At 37.8% G+C, this 14,837-nt stretch overlaps 2 protein-coding genes across 2 annotated transcripts; both read right to left on the bottom strand.

The window, feature by feature from the left end:
• Positions 1-541: 541 nt before the first annotated feature.
• Positions 542-3,997, bottom strand: LOC122839568 (UDP-glucuronosyltransferase-like). Its single transcript, XM_044131276.1, has 5 exons — positions 3,035-3,997; positions 2,158-2,289; positions 1,761-1,848; positions 1,462-1,681; positions 542-954 (listed from the first exon to the last, which is right to left on the bottom strand). The coding sequence occupies exons 1-5, from the start codon at positions 3,893-3,895 to the stop codon at positions 672-674; spliced, it is 1,584 nt and encodes a 527-aa protein (XP_043987211.1). The 5' UTR covers positions 3,896-3,997; the 3' UTR covers positions 542-671.
• Positions 3,998-6,156: 2,159 nt separating this feature from the next.
• On the bottom strand, positions 6,157-11,075 carry LOC122839567 (UDP-glucuronosyltransferase-like). Its single transcript, XM_044131275.1, has 5 exons — positions 10,057-11,075; positions 8,947-9,078; positions 8,552-8,639; positions 8,253-8,472; positions 6,157-7,072 (listed from the first exon to the last, which is right to left on the bottom strand). The coding sequence occupies exons 1-5, from the start codon at positions 10,915-10,917 to the stop codon at positions 6,790-6,792; spliced, it is 1,584 nt and encodes a 527-aa protein (XP_043987210.1). The 5' UTR covers positions 10,918-11,075; the 3' UTR covers positions 6,157-6,789.
• Positions 11,076-14,837: the final 3,762 nt, after the last annotated feature.

Here is a 14,837-nt window from a genome sequence, read left to right as displayed (position 1 = left end):
TTAAACACTTTTCCCATATAAGCCGATCACAGTAGTAAAGAACATTTAATTCGCTTTCCAAATTTCATGCATCTCTGATCCATAAAAAATAGCTTCCTTGAAGCTAACTTGCATTTGCTACTCTTTAAAATAGAGAGAAAAAAAAAAAGGGCCACTAAATGGGGTCATAGTTGTGTTGGTTTTCATAAATCAGGAAATGGCTTCTCACCCAAAACATGTTTGTAATTCGTCAGTGCAACAACAAAAACGTTTAGAAAAATGTATCGTTGACGAATGTGCCTGGACAATATTCTAGTTAATTTGTTTTAAGCTTCTTCACAAATTTGCTACAAAGGAAGCAATAAACGTGAAGGCTTTATATGATTTGTACATACCTAAAAGATGACTGCTATTACAAAACAAAAGTGCTTTATAATCCATTCATACAACATTCCTAAGAAACAGAACTAAACTAACATCTTAAATTATCAAGGCCAGTTCAAGAAATTTATCCTACAAGGTCTGTGTATACTTTCACAAATAATAAATGAAGTTCAAGAAATAAGTTTTATTAATTTTATTCAGTTTAATTACTAAAAAAGACGTGTACTGGCAAATCACATATATACACTTTACTGTACATCTGACAAAACTTCACAGCAGTGTTCAAACTATTTAATTCATGGCAGACACTACTCAGACTTTTTCTTTGCACCTCTCTTCCCGCAACACTTGTGAGTGCAAAACAAACAGGATTTCAGAGTCACCCATAAAACGGCAACAAAAACAAAAAGTAAAAAGCCGATAACATCCAGGCTGTGGTATTGAAACCAGTTCAGGTCATGTGCAGCCACCCTTAGATGTGAGGCTCCCTTGTGTCTCATTACAAACTCAGACCAGAAAACAGCCAGGTCCAAAGGCTCAACAGGGCGGTCCAGATGTATCTGAGACAGCTGCACCATGCGCTCTTTGTATCTACAGAAAAGACACAATAGTTACAAAAGGGTCGAATAACAGTGAGTTTCAGATCAACCTTAGTGTATTACAGACTCCTTAGCAGTGATGGCATAGTTACTTTGAAAAAGTAACTTTAATCGGACTACTGATTACTCCTTGAAAAAGTAACTTAGTTAGATTACTGACTACTTGATTTGGAAAGTAACTAAGTTACATTAAAAGTAACTTTTTAGCTACTTTCAGCAGCTGCTGACAACAATGCTCCGCCTCCTGTGAAAATCACATTGAGCTTTGCCAATACTTAATTGTAAGCTATTTTATAATGGTAACATCAACAATATGTCTCCACTGATAAGGTTGAACTGAAGTGGAGATTGTACAAAAAAAATAAAAAAACATGAGAAATTTGTGTGGTGCAATGTTGTCTGGAAAACTCTATGAAGTATTTTAAACCCCCCATCTCCATAAAATGTGCATATAGTATTTCTTATTAGTTTTTAGTAAGTTATAGTTGAAGTTTCTTACCCTTTGTCATAGATAACTTTTTTCAGTCCATCCAACAATGTTTCTGTTGTTATGTCAAATATATTGAGCTTCACACCAACACCCCGAGACACCATTCGGTGCACGTTGTCTCCCTGATCCCCGAAGAGTGGAAACATCAACATGGGAACGCCTTTACAGATGCCTTCATAGATGCCATGACTTCCACCATGAGTCATGAAGACTTTAGCTTTGGGGTGAGCTGTAGAGAAAAAGAAACATATGTAGTTCAACCCAAATACAATACCATTTTTCATGAATCCATGTGTCATTAAACACACCTAGAAGATCGTTCTGAGGTAACCATTTCATAAGTTTGACGTTCTTGGGTACATCTTTGGGTATTTCACCTGTGTACCTCCAAACCACCTGCAATAGGAATCAGACCAGGTCATTAGCACAATCAAACTGTTTTGGTACTGAATGATCAGTTTGGCACGTGGGCAGCAAAGTAGAGAACAAAGTCCAGCAGTTCAACTGGATTCAACCTGCAGATTATGTATTATAGGTTGAAAAAGAAGGGCAATGAGCTTGTTTTTTCTTGTAATCATAAAACTTATCAGTGGCTTTCTCAGGAAGAAAAAAACACTGCCATATAAAACCCACTGATTGGGATTGAACTTTAAGGTGTACATAGATCAAACCAATGAAAATTGATAGGAACCTTGTATTATTTACCCTTTGAGGAATTTGTCGGAAGGCGTCAAAGAACTGCTTGGCTTTAACTTCAGGCATGTCGGACACCCATGAGCCCAGCGTAAAGACAATGAAGCCATCGTCTCCTGAAGTATCCACAAATTCCTTCAGGTCCTGCAAAAAAAGTTTGAAAAGATAAAAAAATAAATGCAAGAAAACTAAAGCAAAAGCAAAATCCAGAGTAAATACAATACAACACATTTTAAAACTGCATCTATCTCATAAAACCTTAATAGAATTTACATCATTAACAACTAGCCATTTTGGCTTTATGGCTACTAAAAGCCACAAAGTTTTTATGGCTGTAACCAGCTGCAGAAGCTGGTAACAGCCATATTTGTGCTTATATTTGTTTGTATAAGCACAAATGGTGCCTATACAAACAAAAAAATACTATTGTTTTTGCAAATTACTTGATCCCCGTTAACACGGCAGGGCCCCATATCTCCTTTCCTAGAGCTTTTTTGGACATAGCCCAGAAATCTGGATTACATTGCTCTCAAAGTGTAGAGCATGAGAAGATAAACCCATTCTACCACAAACAATTCTTGAAACAATGAACCATATCTGCCGACTTTCACCATGTGTTTCATGCTTTCTGTGACTTCATTTTTGATCATTTCCCAGGAAATGGTGTGTTATACAAAACTTTGTACAGATTTACATATTTTTATGACTGTCTCTATTGCTAATAAAAATAATTAACAAGGAAAAACACTGAAATTAAAATTTTGGTCTTCAAAATTTCAAAGTTTTGACTTTCTTAAATTTGGAGATAGTGCTGAACAAATCTGCCTTAAGTGAATCCAGATGGGATACATTCTTTATTTTGTCTCTACACATAAATCGTCATACTCACTGCTGGAAGAGGAGCCGGCTTTGCACAGTTGATTCCACCTATTAAAACCATGTTTGGCATGAGAGGTTTGGGCCAGTCAAAAACAAAGTCATATCTGAGGAGCCAGATAGCTCCTTCACTAATTAGTTCTTTGTACGACATGCCGTCTTGGATGCGCTTGCTAACCAGCTCATCAAAATGCTGGTACAAGACCGTGCATAGGTACGACTCCAAAAAAGACATCATCATGTTTTTAACCCTCTCTGGGAAGCTCATACGGTCTGTGTTACCAGAGAAAGACTTAGGAACGTAGGAAACAGGAGAGGGACACTTGTTAGCTTTAATATCCAGGTCACAGGGAAGCAAACGCATAATATACACAACAGGAATAGAAAAAATATGTGCTAGGACAGAGCCACAGGGAAGGAAGGGGTCTGTAAGCATCATATCAAATCCCTCTCCCCTGAGTTTTGTCATCAAAGGCTCATTGTCCAGTAAAGCCTCGCAGCCCACCACTTGTGGAGATGTAAACTTCACCAAACGGTCCATATTCACAAACACATCTGCTAATCCTGGCTCCTGGTCAAACAGTCCTTCCATGAGCTTTTTGAAGTTCTCATCCAGTTCAGCTAGAGTATACGGCACTTTGTAGACCTCCGTCTTGTAGCTGTCAGAACCTTGAATCAACAGGCTGCTTTCAGGCACCAGGACCGTGACCTTGTGGCCTCTGCGGCCAAGCTCCTTCACTAGAATCTTCATGCTGAGCCACTGGCTGCCATCTGCAGGAAAAACCAACACCTTCTCCCCCTGAACGGGCCCCAGATGAAAGCAGCATAGCCAAGCCAGCAGCCCCGTTAGAGGAAACCACACTCTGCTTCTCATTGTCTCTTCGCTGCGCTGCAAGCTGAGCTTCGTGTGGGAGCTGGTCCTGCTTGTTGTTGAGGGGCGGCTTTCAGAGACGGAGTGAGTGTGTGTGTTGAAATTCTGTAGGAAGTGAGGGCTGCTTTTTAAGTCAGGCTGTTACATAATAAAAGGAAGACAGGGCAGATTCCCAACTCTGCGTCAGCATTCAGTGTGCCATCAGTTAATCATTGATATAACTTTGCTGTTCACTTTGAAAGTGTTCTTACATCCTAACTAAGCACATTAAGATGATTTTTAAAGTTTTTTTCTTGCAAGACTTTCTGCTGCATTTGGGGTGTCAAGTCATGAAATTATTTTGCATTATAACTTACAACTCATTGAGTGACTGCATGTACTAACTGTAGATTTGAGCATAATCCTCTCTCTTCACTTTATTTGTTCCCTCCCTCTGAAAAACAGACACACTCGTACCTTGTAAGCAGGACCTCGCAGAGACCTTTGGAGGTGCAGGTGCTCAAAGTTAAAAAGAGGCATTTAGAACGATCTTAAAACAATGTACAACAACACAGAAACACATATTAATCAAAAATCTAATATTTAGTCAGATCAAACTACATCATTTTCATTTGGTGGGGACAATGCAAAGCAAATGTTGTCTATGTTTCTCATGATATGTAGCATGTTGCTCTTTCTGCTGTAGACAGTGCTGGAGGGCAGTTGATCTGAGACTGTAGTTTTTAAACAGACCGTGAGAAAATGTTGCTGGGTTATGAAATATGTTATGAAATAAGCAAATTTGCTGCCATTTCAAAAAAAAATACCCTAATACTGTAATATGTGACCTCCATAGCAACTTTGCTGCAGACAGCTTTAAAGAACAGAAAAGCTCAGATGGGGTAAACTATGCATAATTTTTCAATGTTAGCACTTCTGAGAGATCTAGAATTGTGAGACAGATTTATGAAGGCAAAGAAAACTCAGTAGCTGCTGGTAGGCTCCCCACCCCCAGTCATTCAGGGGCCCCTATAAATGGTTGAAATTTTAACATAGATCTAACACTTTGGCATATATTTATTGAGAATGACAATGCTATTAAATCTTACTTAATGTGCACAGCAGAGATAAATTTAACAAAAAAATTGTACATTTCAGATTTAATTAAAAAGTTTACTTTTTAAAAGTGCAAAAAAATCATCTTGATTGTTTGATTGTTGTGTTGTCATGGCTTCAATATGTGGCTTTCTGTAATCTTTATGTTTGAGCTTGGTTTGTTCACAAATACATTACAGCAAATAATGCCCAGTGATTACTGACTGATTTTGACCTGGGCCCACTCTCACAAACTTCACCAAGTCTAAATGTAAACACTGTTAGTGATGCTGATGTTCTTAATGAGGGGGGGAGAGGCAGCCAAATCAGATTCAGAATCCCTTGGTAGCCCCGTATGCCAGTCTGCCGATGCTTTTGGGACGTCTTCATTTACTTAACTGCGGCATCTTTGGCTTTATGTTGCGGTCCAAATCATCGCTACAGTATTTTCGCTGATGTTTATGCGATATTTTCTAAACTCCAAGAGTTATGAGCCGAATTTTTCTTTAGCAGTTGAGGTCCTGCAGTAACTTCTAATCACAGCCGCTCACATGAAGCCCTGATCCCGTCAGCATCTTTTAAAATTGCCTCTAAGGTCATATTTCAGTCCGTTTTCTCAGCAATCTGCGAGAGTTTAGAAAGAGATGCGTGTTCTCTGCATAACACAGAGTAATTAGTGCAGCACTGGGGCAGCCTGATTAAAATAAAGTCAAAGGTTTCCTCTGCAGTCGAACCACTTCTGTGCTTATGGGTGAGGACTATTGCGAGGACAATTCAGAAAATAAATAGTAACGGTTTTCTAACTTTAACCTTACGTTTTTATTCACTTCTTTGTGAATAAAATCGCTGGAGAAAAATATATATTCTTGCCCATAATTTGATAGTTAAAAGTCGCTGAGTACCACAGTAGGTTAACACTCAGACACTGATGAACTGACAACCAGCTCCACTTAAAGCTGGACGATGACAGGTGACGATCCACAGGTGTGCGCGATAATCAGCTGGACCGCCCCTCCAACGACAGCAGCTCCATGGCTCCATCTTGTGGTGGAACTAAGGAAGAGAAGGAAGCCGACAAAAACAACCAGACAGCACCAAAAGCCCTGGTTCCCAACATTGTTTCTTACTTACAGTTCTGAAGACTGACATTATGTGTTTTTTTGTTGTTGTTTTTTGGGGGGGGTTTTTTGCAATTTTATACTATGTATTGCATGCTCTACCTTCTTGCTTGTTTTGTTTAACTGCTTTAACTAATTGACAGTTACGGATCTCAGGCAATAAATAAAATGTTTTAAATACAACATGTCTTTCTGTCTATTTGTAAGGTCAGTTATTTTTTATTGGGGTTTTTTTTTTTGTTCCTTTTCGGAAGTTAGTTTTTGATTAATAACAACAAAAACGTTTAGAAAAATGGATCGTTGACAAATGTGCCTGGACAATATTCTAGTTAATTTGTTTTAAGCTTCTTCACAAATTTGCTACAGAGGAAGCAATAAACATGAAGGCTTTATATGATCTGTACATACCTAAAAGATGACTGCTATTACAAAACAAAAGTGCTTTATAGTCCATTCATACAACATTCCTATGAAACAGAACTAAACTAACATCTTAAATTCTCAAGGCCAGTTCAAAAAATTTATCCTACAAGGTCTGTGTATACTTTCACAAATAATAAATGAAGTTCAAGAAATAAGTTTTATTAATTTTATTCAGTTTAATTACTAAAAAAGATGTGTACTGGCAAATCACATATATACAATTTACTGTACATCTGACAAAACTTCACAGCAGTGTTCAAACTATTTACTTCATGGCAGACACTACTCAGACTTTTTCTTTGCACCTCTCTTCCCGCAACACTTGCGAGTGCAAAACAAACAGGATTTCAGAGTCACCCACAAAACGGCAACAAAAACAAAAAGTAAAAAGCCGATAACATCCAGGCTGTGGTACTGAAACCAGTTCAGGTCATGTGCAGCCACCCTTAGATGTGAGGCTCCCTTGTGTCTCATTACAAACTCAGACCAGAAAACAGCCAGGTCCAAAGGCTCAACAGGGCGGTCCAGATGTATCTGAGACAGCTGCACCATGCGCTCTTTGTATCTACAGAAAAGACACAATAGTTACAAAAGGGTCGTATAACAGTGAGTTTCAGATCAACCTTAGTGTATTACAGACTCCTTGTAATATACTACAAAGAGTCTGTATTGTCCTTGGGAAAAGGACAACACAAATTAAATAAATTAAACTAGTGTGCTAAAATAATCAGCAAGGGAAGTGTATAATCGAACAAAAAATATCAGTATTTGTGCAGAAAACTTCATTACGAAATGCCACTGGAATCCATATAGCAGGACAGCTGAGTACTGTAGACATGCCAGCACAGGTGAGGAAGTTTTATCATGCAACAAAGTACAAACATAGACAGGATGACTGATTCAGTACACAATGTTCGGGTAAAAGTAACATACTTTTCTTGAGTTCCCAGAGTTCTCAGTCCTTTACTTTCTTTTAGGCATGAAATATAAAAGTTAATTATGATGTTTTTTGAAGGACAAAAGGAAGGTCAAATGAATGAATGAATGAAATAAAAAATAAATAAAAGACACATTGAAAGAATGGAGGTAGGACACACAGAGAAAGGAAAGAAGGTGTGATTTAAGAAAGCTAAGAAAGGAAGAAAATTGAGGCAAATACCAGAAAAAATGGAAACAAATGAGAAAATAAGCAAGCAAGTGAAACATGTAAGAGAAAGAGATGGAGGATGGAAGAATGAACAAACGCCATGACGGAAATTAAGGAAGAACAAAAAGGGTAGAAGAAAGGAAGAAAAATAAGAAAGAAGGATGTGGAACTACTATGGCTGACAATAATCTACCTTAGAAAGCTGTAAGTGGAAACCACCTAATAATTTGTAAAACCCAACAGAAGCCAGGTCTTTACATCTCCTGACATTTTGCCCTTGGAAAAATATAAGGATGAATTAATTACCGGTACTTATGATGTGATACTGGTGTAAAATGTTTGCACTATAAAGTTAAATTCGAACTGCTAAGATGTTTTTCATTTGTTTTGAATGTCAAAAAATTGGGATTTTCAAAGTCCATTCTCTAATAACCAGCTGTTGATCACCAGTTATCGCAATCTGCTTTGCTGAAAAAAGAAAAAGCTTACTGATGTCTTCTGATGGCGAGACACACAACTAAATACAAATATCTCTGCATAAAAAGTTGTTCATAAATTACTCATTAGTTTTTAATATGCTTGAGTTGAAGTTTCTTACCCTTTGTCATAGATAACTTTTTTCAGTCCATCCAACAATGTTTCTGTTGTCATTTCAAATATATTGAGCTTCACAGCAACACCCCGAGACACCACTCGGTGCACGTTGTCTCCCTGATCCCCGAAGAGTGGAAACATCAACATGGGAACGCCTTTACAGATGCCTTCATAGATGCCATGACTTCCACCATGAGTCATGAAGACTTTAGCTTTGGGGTGAGCTGCAGAGAAAAAGAAACATATGTAGTTCAACCCAAATAATATACCATTTTTCATGAATCCATGTGTCATTAAACACACCTAGTAGATCGTTCTGAGGTAACCATTTCATAAGTTTGACGTTCTTGGGTACATCTTTGGGTATTTCACCTGTGTACCTCCAAATCACCTGCAATAAGAATCAGACCAGATCATTAGCACAATCAAACTGTTTTGGTATTGAATGATCAGTTTGTCATGTGGGCAGCAAAGTAGAGAACAAAGTCCAGCAGTTCAACTGGATTCAACCTGCAGATTATGTATTATAGGTTGAAAAGAAGGGCAATGAGGTTGTTTTTTCTTCTAATCATAAAACTTATCAGTGGCTTTCTCAGGAAGAAAAAACACTGCCATATAAAACCTATTGATTGGAATTGAATTTTAAGGTGTACATAGATCAAACCAATGAAAATTGATAGGAACCCTGTATTATTTACCCTTTGAGGAATTTGTCGGAAGGCGTCAAAGAACTGCTTGGCTTTAGCTTCAGGCATGTCGGACACCATTGAGCCCAGCGTAAAGACAATGAAGCCATCGTCTCCTGAAGTATCCACAAATTCCTTCAGGTCCTGCAAAAAAAGTTTGAAAAGGCAAAAAAATAAATGCAATAAAACTAAAGCAAAAGCAAAATCCAGAGTAAATACAATACTACATGTTTAAAAACTGCATCTATCTTATAAAACCTTAATAGAATTTACATCATTAACACCGTACGCAACTAGCCATTTTGGTGGTATGGATGAATAAAACAAAAACAAAAAAAAACAGTTACACAAAAGTGTTTCACTGTAAAGACGGTTTGTAGTGTGTTTTGTTGCAACCTGAAGTGTGAAATAAACTTAGGTGGACTTTGAAAACGAAATATGTGTATAGGTTTATGTGTGGTTGAACAATGTGTGTGCCCAAATTATTTTTTTTTTTCATTTTTGGGGGGGATTTTATTGTAATCCATAGGGAGGCCAAGAAAATCTTTAGGAACCACGGTAATAGAATTTACCTCATTGATAATGTAAGCAACTTTCAGCTATAAAGCCATTTAAATCGGCAAGAATAACCCTCTCTTTGCCTAAACAAACAAAACTATTGTTTTTACAAATTACTTGATCCCCGTTAACACGGCAGGGCCCCATATCTCCTTTCCTAGAGCTTTTTTGGACATAGCCCAGAAATCTGGATTACATTGCTCTCAAAGTGTAGAGCATGAGAAGATAAACCCATTCTACCACAAACAATTCTTGAAACAATGAACCATATCTGCCGACTTACACCATGTGTTTCATGCTTTCTGTGACACTTCATTTTGATCATTTCCCAGGAAATGGTGTGTTATACAAAACTTTGTGCAGATTTACATATTTTTATGACTGTCTCTATTGCTAATAAAAATAATTAACAAGGAAAAACACTGAAATTAAAATTTTGGTCTTCAAAATTTCAAAGTTTTGACTTTCTTAAATTTGGAGATAGCGCTGAACAAATCTGCCTTAAGTGAATCCAGATGGGATACATTCTTTATTTTGTCTCTACACATAAATCGTCATACTCACAGCTGGAAGAGGAGCCGGCTTTGCACAGTTGATCCCACCTATTAAAACCATGTTTGGCATGAGAGGTTTGGGCCAGTCAAAAACAAAGTCATATCTGAGGAGCCAGATAGCTCCTTCACTAATTAGTTCTTTGTACGACATGCCGTCTTGGATGCGCTTGCTAACCAGCTCATCAAAATGCTGGTACAAGACCGTGCATACGTACGACTCCAAAAAAGACATCATCATGTTTTTAACCCTCTCTGGGAAGCTCATACGGTCTGTGTTACCAGAGAAAAACTTAGGAACGTAGGAAACAGGAGAGGGACACTTGTTAGCTTTAATATCCAGCTCGCAGGGAAGCCCACGCAGAAAATACACAGCAGGAATAGAAAAAATACGTGCTAGGACAGAGCCACAGGGAAGGAAGGGGTCTGTAAGCATCATATCAAATCCCTCTCCCCTGAGTTTTGTCATCAAAGGCTCATTGTCCAGTAAAGCCTCGCAGCCCAACGACTGCAGAGACGTAAACTTCACCAAACGGTTCACATTCACAAACAAATCTGCTAATCCTGGCTGCTGGTCAAACAGTCCTTCCCTGAGCTTGTTGAAGTTCTCATCCAGTTCAGCTTGAGTATACGGCACTTTGTAGACCTCCGTCTTGTAGCTGTCAGAACCTTGAATCAACAGGCTGCTTTCAGGTACCAGAACCGTGACCTTGTGGCCTCTGCGGCCAAGCTCCTTCACTAGAATCTTCATGCTGAGCCAGTGGCTGCCATCCACGGGCATAACCAGCACCTTCTCCCCCTGAACGGACCCCAGATGAAAGCAGCATAGCCAAGCCAGCAGCCCCGTTAGAGGAAACCACACTCTGCTTCTCATTGTCTCTTCGCTGCGCTGCAAGCTGAGCTTCGTGTGGGAGCTGGTCCTGCTTGTTGTTGAGGGGTGGCTTTCAGAGTCGGAGTGAGTGTGTGTGTCGAAATTCTGTAGGAAGTGAGGGCTGTATTTTAAGTCAGGCTGTTACATAATAACGGGAAGACAGGGCAGATTCCCAACTCTTTGCGTGGAAAGCGTCAGCATTCAGTGTTCCATCAGTTAATTATTGTTTTATATGACTTTGTTGTTCACTTTGAAAGTCTTCCTATACTCCTTTAATTAAGTACATTAAGATGTTTTTTTAATGTCTTTTTATTGCATGACTTCCTGATGCATTTGTGGTGAAAGATTATGAAATTAATATGCATTATAACTTGCAAGTCATCGCGTGACTGCATGTACTGACTGTAGGTTTGTGCCAACCCCTCTCTGTTTACTTTACAAGTTCCCTCCCTCTGGAAAACAGACACACTCGTGCCTCACAGGCTTTGCAGAAAGTGGTGGCGTGCAAAGCCTGTTGTAATAGGAAACCAACTCCCCTCTGTAAAGAGGAAGTTGATACTATCAAACCAGAAATTCCTGAATTAGCATTGGTTACAACTTGTTTTAGCCCACTAAACTGATTTATGTAAGTAACTGATGTGCCTATTACTTATTTAAAGGTGTCCAAAACTCAATCAAATACTAAAAGAGAAAATCTTTGATTTCTCTTTATGTGTTTTCTTTTCCTTTAATTTCAAAAGTAAGCAGATTTGCTGTGCAACATATAATATATAATCTAAAGACAAAGCAGGCAATAGTTCTGCGGCAGACATTTGCACTCTGCAAGAGTTCATTCTTTTACCGCTGCCACCTGCATGACATTTGTTGGCAAACAAGTCTATCCTTTAGGAACAGTTTGTACTTTTGAGGTCGACAGGCAACGTAAAACTATGCAAAGCAGTCCATGCAAACTGTACCTTCATTATCAGTAAGTCTTTTCTCCAGTATTCATATGGTCTCATTATGTGAAATATCTCCAAATGATTAATATCATCCTGTTCAAATACATTTGCTAAGATATAAAAATACCAATGCAGTGTCATGACTTTTTTTTTAACCCTTTCATGGAAACAACGGTTATTGGACATTAACATTGATTTGTTCCTTTCATTTTCTTACTGTAAAATTTCTGTTTTCTGACAGGCAACACATATCAGTCTATATGATCAACAAGTAGATCATGATTCAAACAAAACAATTGTATTTAAGTAATATGTATAGAATATATTCTTTCTGTTTATTGCATCAGTGGAAAATGTTTTTACTTTTTTGTTTTGCTGATATTCTTGACCTTAGTGCTGATTTACTTTGAATTTCATCCATGAGGGACAGTTAAAGGATTAATATAATCTGTTGTTTTGTAATGTACTGTGTTGTGTTTCTGTTTTGTAACTTTACTCACGTAAGCACCTTACAAGGTTTTCAAAGAATTAAGTTAAAATTGCATAAAAAATTATTAGAATAAACCAGAAAGAGGATGATGCAATGTGGAGATGGTGAAAATACCTCTTTCGCAAGCTTTTACTCTTTGGAAATGATATCATCCCCAATGTCCGCTGGATTTCGGGTTGCGCCCTGTCAGCTGTTTGGGATTCCCCTCTGTAATTTCCCCTCAGAATGCACTGAGGAGAATCAGCGCTTTCTGATTGGCTACCTGTTACATTCAACAGGCTGCATTAACGCTCCAAGTCCTGATTTAGATCAGAGGGGCCACAACGATCTACCGTAACACACCACACACACTACAGGATGATCACAAGAGACAATCTTAGAACATCAAAGTTCTAAGATTGTCCTAAGGGGAAAATGTAGGTGTGAACTAACGTGTAGTGTGAACTATTGCATCAGATGTGCCCATCTTCTCTATTTTAATCTAATGATTACTGAAGGTCAATATGGTATATAGACTTCATAATCTGCACTCTTTTGATTGAATACAGTATTTATTTACACTTTGGTGTTTTTAGTCAAGTACATTTTTGCTAATGGAGACTGAGAATCCATTTTATTTTTGTTTTTGGTTGATTTGTTTATTTTATCAGTTCCAGTGTTAAGCATTCTTTTGAAAATAAAGTGTACCTATCTTTGGCATGAAATTGCATGCATTATTACTTCATTTCCATTAAATCAGTCTAAATAGGACTTCAAACAATACTATTGTTTATCGCAATATTTTTGAGATAATTAATCGCTCAGCAAAATCTGTTATCATGACAGACCTAGCAATACCTAACTATGAGTATAGGGGAAAACTGCGCAGGTGCAGTTCATAAGTCTACTAGGAGGTTTGAACCATCAGTGATGTGCCACATACCCTCTCCTTTGGTATACATTCCTTAGTGATATATAAAGATTAATAAAATCCAATAAAAGATCATTTTAAACAATGTTTTTGTTACTTAGAGTAATTATGTAATTGACATCTAAAAGGTTGTTTTGCCATCTCCACCATGATAAATACATTCAGTCTGAAATATTTCTGCCTAATCAGCAGAAGAATGACAGGTTGAGCACACACACCTAGGAGTGTACCCTGTCTTTCTAATCAACCTTTTCTCTAAAAAGAGAGCGTGGAAACACTATGACCCAGTCTTTCCTATCAGCCCTTCTTTTGTTCATTACTTGAATGTCCTGTTCAGTGCAAACAGTTGGTATTATAAAGTGTCACTGTGTGAACTCAGCCCCACTGTCCTGACCTCTGAAAACACTGATAACAAGTAGGTGTGGACTGGCTGTCTGTGATTTACACACAAAATACAGTCATGCAACCACTGGACTGAACTTTGCCTATAGTATTGCAATGGTTAATTATCAAGTAAAAAGTGAATAAGTGATACAAATAATCAAGGATATGATATAACTGAAGTGGATATGTATCAGACATCTGTAGAAAAGTCTGTGGCTCTTTCTACATGCATGTACCCTGCAGTGCTTTGTTTGAGAGCCTCTTACTAGACATATTCCATCTGTTATAAAACTTGGAAATTGTTGACAAGAGAAATTTGGCTTCTTACTGTATTATCCCATGGTTCTGCGGTGTTGGTAGCAAGTTCACATGATGAAATGTGCTAGAATGTTCCAATTGCAACTATAAACACTGCAGGGATGAGAAATTGTTGAAAAACCTATGAGGTAATTACTGTATGATCGTCATCATTCTGAAGCCAAGTCGGATTAAAGAAGCATGAAGAAAACCACAGAACTGTCAAATGTAGCCGTCAATATACAGATTCTGCCACATGATGGCGCCAAACACCAACAAAGCAGAAATTCTCAATTTTTTTAAATGTTCTCTTTCTTTTTGGTTTAGAACCATATTGCTGAGCTGTACAAATGCATATGAGGAATAAGCCAAGAAACTCCATGATGTGAAATCATTTGTTAAGGTCTTTGAGTTTGTTATGCTGGCTCAGGTTCGGCTCATGTGAAAGGTTGAGTCAGCCTGAGGTCTAAAGTCTGATAGTATTCATGTGCAGTCATTCTTATATCAACAGTTGAGCAAAGACAGATAATCAAACTTGTTAGCTTAAAGAGTGTTGTACTTTAGTTATATTAAAGAGTGATAAGACAATGTGTCAAAAGTAACTTTGTCAGATTAAATGTGAATGAGTGATAAATTGACATCTGTATTGGGGCATTATCAAATAACCCCAGTTATCGCACTGGCCTTTGATCGTCTTATCACTGTTTTATACAACAGATCTGCGTCAGTTAGTGCAAAGTGACAAAAAACATTTACTATATATTTACAGTACAGAACACTGAAATTATGTGTTCCTTGTTTTTAATTTTGCCGTTTTATACTATGTATTCAATCAATCAATCAAATTTTATTTGTACAGCACATTTCAGCAGCAAGGCATTTCAAAGTGCTTTACATCAAA

The sequence above is a fragment of the Gambusia affinis genome, linkage group LG11 (genome assembly GCF_019740435.1).
Source record: "Gambusia affinis linkage group LG11, SWU_Gaff_1.0, whole genome shotgun sequence".
In the NCBI taxonomy this organism is placed as follows: Eukaryota; Metazoa; Chordata; class Actinopteri; order Cyprinodontiformes; family Poeciliidae; genus Gambusia; species Gambusia affinis.
This window is presented reverse-complemented; position numbering and strand designations above follow the sequence as displayed.